At 39.5% G+C, this 7,194-nt stretch overlaps 1 protein-coding gene across 1 annotated transcript; it reads left to right on the plus strand.

Annotated features, from left to right (window-relative positions):
* Positions 1–1,531: 1,531 nt before the first annotated feature.
* LOC104273537 (ras-related protein Rab-23-like) lies at positions 1,532–4,023 on the plus strand (the record flags this gene model as incomplete). The annotated part of the gene is made up of 3 exons (XM_009868897.1): positions 1,532–1,734; positions 2,550–2,635; positions 3,859–4,023. Coding segments are annotated over exons 1-3 (406 nt in total), but the record flags the coding sequence as incomplete, so codon positions are not given.
* Between the last annotated feature and the right edge of the window lie 3,171 nt (positions 4,024–7,194).

Below are 7,194 nucleotides of genomic sequence, written 5' to 3' on the forward strand. Positions count from 1 at the left end.
TCAGTTTGCGCACAGATCTTTGTGCCCGTTCTAACTGCTTTGTCCGGTGAACTTTGTCCGTGTCCGTCTTGGCTTTGCCTGTGGTTCAGGTTCGGTGTGTGCGGGCGGAATTAGGTCTGGGAGAAATGCGGTGGCTCCCCTGAGGTGGCCGTGGGATGCGAGAGTACGGTCACGCCGAATAGACTTGCAATACAAGATTTTTAAATGTAAATAACTTGTCTGTTGAGTATTGATAAATCTAAAAGTTTAAGCATTTCAGAAATGTCCTAAGACGGTTGGATTATTTAATTATTTTTTTTAAAAAGACGTTTGGAAGATGCATTATCATCAGAACTACTCGATAATATTACTGTTGTTTAGTGTTTTGATTCACGTGTCAAAAAATAATAAGAGCACACGGATTTATTTTGCTCTGATTTTTTTCATTTTCGCTAAACCTGTTCATAAGAACCAGAGTAAGGGATATAATCACGGAAGTGTGTAGGTTTTATGTCTTCTGTGCATCAGTGTAGGTGTTGGGTGATGATACCTGAACTGAGTATAGAAGAGCAACAGCCGAGGTTAGAAGTTGCCGTATTCAGACTGTTGCAATGTGCCAGGTCGATCAGTTGAGCGTCTTGTATGTGTCAGTGGTGGAGCAGCAGAAACATAACCAACATATGACGAAATCAACGTATGACGGTACATTCATGCAGTGGGAGGATATAGTTCGTGAGCAGTTATATTAATCCCATTAATAAATGGCAAATTGAAGTACAGACTGGCTAAATAACTTGCCTGAGGTCACTTAAGCAGTCTGTGGCAGAGCCGAAAATAAATTGTTCAGTGTTTGTGAATCCTAATGTGTGATTCTCTTCATTTAGTCAGTTGTTCTGCCACCCAGTGACGCTCCTCACCCACCCTGCTAAGAAGGAGAATTGGGAAAAGGAAAGGAGACCCACGGGCTGGCACAGAAACAGATTTAATAAAGTAATAATACAACCAACTCCCTAATGTTAATACTGATACAAAGTTATACTTAGCCCCCCACGGTGGCTGCAAGCCGTGGGCTCCCAGCAGCGAGTGGAGCGCCAGAGCTCCAGCGAAACACTGCGGCTCACAGCAGACAGGAGAGCAGCCTTGGGACTGGAATGATGAGTGAGACGCTCCCGGGATGACACCACTGAGGACAAGAGATGATCGCCAGCAAAATTCCCAATTTATAGGGACCGTGACATTTATGACTTGGAATACTTCTGTTGGGCAGCTTGGGTCGGCGGCCGTGGCTGTCGCTTCTCCTGGCTCTAGCGCCTGGCTGACTCAAAACTGCTCAAGATTTTGATCGCTCTGAAGACCCGCTTACCGTGGCCAGCCATGGGAAAAACCAGTGTCTTATCTTTCTCATTGATTTGGGTCTTCTCAAAAATGCAGCTTTCCCGAGTAGAAAATCGATGGTATGAATCTATCCCAGTGAAACCAAGGCAGTGATCATGTTTCCTCTTGCTTTCTGTTCACAGCATTTTTTTGAACATAGCTATTTACTTCGTTTGCAGGGTCGACAGTTTCCTGAATAGCCTAGAGAGTCACTTGGGCTGCAAAGATGTTGGAAGAAGATATGGAGGTGGCCATCAAGGTGGTGGTAGTAGGAAATGGAGCTGTTGGAAAGTCCAGTATGATTCAGCGATATTGCAAGGGGATTTTTACCAAAGACTACAAGAAAACTATTGGTGTAGATTTCCTGGAAAGACAAATCCAGTATGTATTAAACAGATGCCATGCTATTGATTTTTACCTTTCCCTCTATTTCTTTGTTCTGTTGTAATCCTGAGATTTACAGAGGCCTGAAACAAGGCGTGCTGTCTCCAAAGCACAGTAAAGGGGAGTTGTTTTCTCTCTCGCACAACGGGCCACAATTATATCACTCTCTTTTCCGTGCAAGATTTAGAATTATAAATCAAAAGCAAGATAGAATTTGAAATTTCTGTCATACTAAGCTTTATGACACGTTTCTTTTGTTTTATATCACCTCTTGGTTTTGTTACTTTTTGTTAATTGTGGAGGAAGCGCTTATGATAGAATGATTACACAGATTTACTAACCAACATATATTAAAATTACTGTGGAAAAAATAATTAAATATGCTATAGATTTAATCTATGTAATATAAGCGGATAATACCCAATTACTTTTGATATAGCGGAAAATACTATGGTAATTACAAGTAAAAACTCTATACATTTCGCAAGCCAATTAAAAGGAGAAAAGCATAGAGGGTTTTTTTAAAATCTATATTATTTTTCCTCATGGAGAGAAATGTAGAGGACGAGGGGGAAAGGAAGAGGAAAGTATAATATGGATTGTCAGGAAAGCAAATAATGGAATTGAGGGACTGCTGCTGAAGCATGTCACAGAGGTGAACTATTATCAGTATTAAGTTACATTACATTTAAATGAAGCTAAATTTGAAATGAATTACTCTTCTATTGTAGACATAGAAATATTTTCACATCGGTTGTTTTGAATCGCTCGTGTTCACTGTATTGATTACAGAACCGTGTTTTTTATTTCAGAGTTAATGATGAAGATGTCAGGCTAATGTTATGGGACACTGCGGGTCAAGAAGAATTTGATGCAATAACTAAGGCCTACTATAGAGGTGAAAATACTGTTATTTGGCAGTTTGGGGGTTTGGTTTTTTTGGTCTGCGTATCTCAAAGGTATTTTCCTGTCTCTGTATTAAAATTTTTATTTATTTTGTGCATGTGCAAAGCATTTTTAGCTCATCTTTTCCAGTTCTTAAATGTTTTTCCCCTTCTTGTTAGCTCCTTGCCTTAATGGTCATTTTATGCAGAATGTTCAGTAGTGCCCTTTAAAAAGCGTAGAACAAAATGAGAAAAATAATCTGCACAGAAACTGTACAGAATATAGCTCTTCAGACAATCAAATACAAAATCAGTTTTTTTCTCTCTAGAAGTGTCTTCTTACTTCAGTAAGATATATATTTGTAAATGTTCCAAAAACTATGGCTGAGGCACTTAGAGATGAACTCAAGGGAAAAATAACCCGCTAGTCATTCTAGAAAGGTAGTTTACTAGACAACAGTTCTCTTGCTAATACAGACTGCCTTGAACACATTAACACAACAGAGTAATAAGGAAAACAATTATTTTATAAAAAACTATATTATTCAGTTGCGTAAAGGTAGGTTATCTGTTTAGCCAGTTGTGTGCTTAGACTCCCTTTGCACATAATTTAACAGTTGTGAAAATCTTCTCTTTCGTGTTGAAAACCGAAAAGGAATGAATCGCTTGGCAAAGATTTCATGATGCAGTTCTTGTCCAACTATTTACCTGACCGCGGGGAAAAATAAATCACTATGGTATAAAGTCTTAGAAAAATCATCTCACTTAGAGATAAACTAAGAGTTATGTCATCTTGTTTTAGGGTGGTATGGACCTTTTGATATTTCAGGATCGTTTCTGGCAACTTTGGGGGTGTTTTTTTGTTGTATTTCTGGCTGTCACTCACAATTGATGTTTACAATTTTTTGTTTCAGAGTAAAATATTTCTTTTCCTGTTTCTTTTAACCCTCATGTGGAAATAGATAATTTAGTTATTTTTCCAGCTGCAAGTTGAGCATATGAATTTTAGAAGGTACTACTTCACTCTCTTGGAACTTCCTTTTTATTCTCCTAGCCTTCAGTTCTCTTGTGTGCTTCGCTCTTCTGAATTGTTCCAAGTCGAAATCTTTTTCTCCCAAGTACTGGGACTGATAACGCGAAAATACAGTGTGTTCAGAAGAACTTCAAAGTACACTTACGGGTCTCACTTACCATGTATCTTGAGTATCTTGAAATCTCTCTCGTGACTCATGCCCAGCATTGTGCAGTTTAGATCTCTGCCTTCGAGATATTTTTACCGAAGAGTCTGCTGTGAAACAGGACGTTGTCATCCTGCGGATCTGCATCATAGACGGCGTGATGGATGTATTAACAGTTCAAGCTATTAGATACAGGGACAGTTTTGCACTAAACTTTGACTCGGGTAGGACAAGGGAAATTCTAAGAGCCTGGAATGCAGTTTTGGTTTAGCATCAGGTCTGCAAGCACAATATTACAGAAGCAAAAGGTCAAGCTTACTTTGGAAATGCAAGACTTTCATTGCCAATTGTTGCTGATGGGAGGACGCCTCCAAGGTGGACAAGATAGAAGCTGTTACTGCAAGTTCCACTTCTCCCACAGGTCACTGTAATGACACTAAGGTTCAAGTTCTTTCTGGGAACCTCGTGTATTGACAGTTCAGGGATCAGCTGCTCATCCATAGTCACTCAGTGAATGCTTCAGAGCCTGTTTCTCAGCCCTTTTTGTCCAGGGACCGATTTTTTTCAGCTGTACGAGACACGAAATTGAAGCTGACAGTGTATATGTCATGGTTTTTCTATGTGCAGGCAAATACGTCCAGCCAGTGTAGCTGCGTGTCCATCATCTTACAACGCAAGGAGTCCAACAGCCTAAACTCAAAAAGTTGAAGGAAGCTCTGTGTGTGTTTAATAATTTCTTTTTTTATATCGTATTGTGCATCTTCCCAGTTTCTACCTGATGGAAGCCATGCATTTTCTGATTGGCTGTGTATTTCATTTATATGCCAAGCACATACACAAGTGACTGTCATTAGCAGCACCATGTGTTCTGCCTATGGTACAGATGTTTTTTAAGGCAGTATTTGATCGCTTCTTCATGAGTGCATCCTCTTCATCTGCCACCACTGGTATCTCAAGCAGACCTTTGTTAGGTTTTTGATGGCAAATGGACATCTTACTCATTATTCAGTTGCTGGTCAGTCAAATTCCCAGGCTCTTCATTTTGTTCTTTATATTTCTCAGGCCTTCATAGCATTGCTTCAACTTGCACTTGTCATCCACTTTTCAGCTGTCGTAACTGATAATGGTGCAAGACTGTTGTGGACCAGTATGGAGCAAGGCAGCCCTCCTTTGGGAACTGTTGGTGAGATTTGAAACCCTGCTAAGCTTGTTAAAGCTTGTTAGAACATCAACAGTAAACAAGAACTTCTGGATGATTATACCATTTGACCTTGCATTTTGTCTTGGTTTAAGGCTGAAGGAGCCACCATCAGTTTTATAGGGAAGAAGATGTGTTTTCTGTCAGAGCCTGAAAAAGCTGAGGCAAGGAACATGAGCGTGAAACAAGTAGATGCTAAGTATAAAGCCCTGTGTGAGTCCACTCGTGGCAAGGAATTTCTTTACGTATTTTCTGTCACACAGGCTTTGAGTCATTATGAAAAGAGAAAATAAGGTTGCAGAGTCTATGAGGATGGGATAGTCTGCTGAGGGTCTTGGAGACCTACTCTGCTGACAAGGTCATTCTCTACTCGAATCAAGTCTTGATGCTAGCACTACTTTCAAGATTTTTTCTGAATTGGCCTGGGTATGGATGTCGTATCAGTGATACCGCAGCCAGCTGGAACCTTTTTAAAATAAAGATATAGGGGTTATCAAAGCAGTAACTGCATGCAGAACATCCAGTGTCCCTTCCTTCAGTACTTTAGAGTAGCTTCATGAAACAGCTTCTTACAGAAGAAGTTTGTTTTAAAATATGCATCGAGAACGTCCTGGTTTTCGCTCTTATGCTCCCGTCTGACACTTTCCTGTGCCTTTGCTGCCTGTGGCTGTTTTACACAACCTGTTGTATGACAGAGGTGATGTGTGATTTCATTTGGAGTGGATGAGTGAGGTAAGTGTTATTGACTCTCTTGAATACTGTCAGTCACTGCATACAGAAAGGTGTTCCAGTGCCTAAATCCTGAATTTTGTCTTTCCTTTTCTTTTTTTTTTTTTCCTCTCCTTAGGGCTCCTGCATGGATGGTATAATTTCTTAAGACTTGTTTATATTCTCAATAAGCATATTGAGTATTTAGCAACGTTCTTAGAAGTTGAAAAGAATTTACATACTGAGATCTCTGCCCTGTGGCATCTTCTGGTGAACTCTATTCCCATTCTGCACTGTACTGAAGCCTACTTTCAGGAAGATCACATTTGATATCGTTTTGAATTGAGCATGAGAAGAATACTCCTTTTGTTCTTCTCTTCTTGAATAAGCATTTTGCAGGGTTGTTGGATTAGGAAATTCTGGTATTTTTTACAACCTAGTGATCAAAGCCTTCAGCAGCCATTTGGAAATACGCAATTGCATACAGAACAGATGTATAGAATTTGCCATTGTTGATAGACAAGTGTATCTCTTGATGAAGAAAGACGCTTTTGTTATTTCTTAACTTTCTGGTGAGAACCTTTCAATGTCAGAATCATGAAGGTCCTTAGAAGTAGATTCAGTTTGATTCTTAATTAGAATCTGTCATGCAATTCTCTTTAAAAAGCTGAGTTATTTTTACTGTCCCCATCTACTCTATTCTGCATGTTTTATCCATAAATTGAATGAAGAGGTCTGATGGTGTAAGTTGCCCACTTTTTACCTGTCACACACTATAGGGACTTTTCCCTCAAAACTTACTATTACCAAGCTACGTCCATTCGGAAGGAATGGGTGGAAGGAGAGAGATGGAGTAAAAGCGCCTTAGAGTGAAAACTTCACAATGGATTTCCTAGTCTTAAAACTGAACAAAATTATGTTTATAGATGGCGAGAGTCTTTTAGTAACTATTGCTATCTCCAGTACAGCAAAGAACTTTAGAGGCTTTATTAAGCTAAACTGCAAGAGAGTAGGTCAAATTCAGCATTGACAAATGCGAAGTAACCTACTCAGGAAAGAATAATTAATTTTACACCCATGTCACAGGATTCTAAGTGGAATTGTATCAGAACAATTGCATACATTAGAGTATGGTGTGGACATTGTGGAAAGCAAACAGAATTTTAAAACACAAGTAATAAGGAACACTATAGAAGGCTACATTGCTATTGTTTTATTGGTAGAGCTTGACTTGAAATTCTGGAGGCAGTTCTTATTATTCTGCATAAAACCATACCGGAAGGGTCTTAATGGCATGTGTAGAAATGTTAAAGAGGACAGGAAAACTAGCTTAACAACAGACTGAACTTGGCTTTGAAAAGATAAATAAAGTGAAACCTCATAGAAGAACTTGAGTGCTTTGTGTCAAAGAAGTGGAAAGGCAAGCAGAGTACAGGAATGGGGGATACTTGGTGAAATGATGGTGTCGTGGGTTAGGGCTGGGCCGGCC

Source organism: Apaloderma vittatum, unplaced genomic scaffold, assembly GCF_000703405.1.
Source record: "Apaloderma vittatum isolate BGI_N311 unplaced genomic scaffold, ASM70340v1 scaffold27654, whole genome shotgun sequence".
Taxonomy (NCBI): domain Eukaryota; kingdom Metazoa; phylum Chordata; class Aves; order Trogoniformes; family Trogonidae; genus Apaloderma; species Apaloderma vittatum.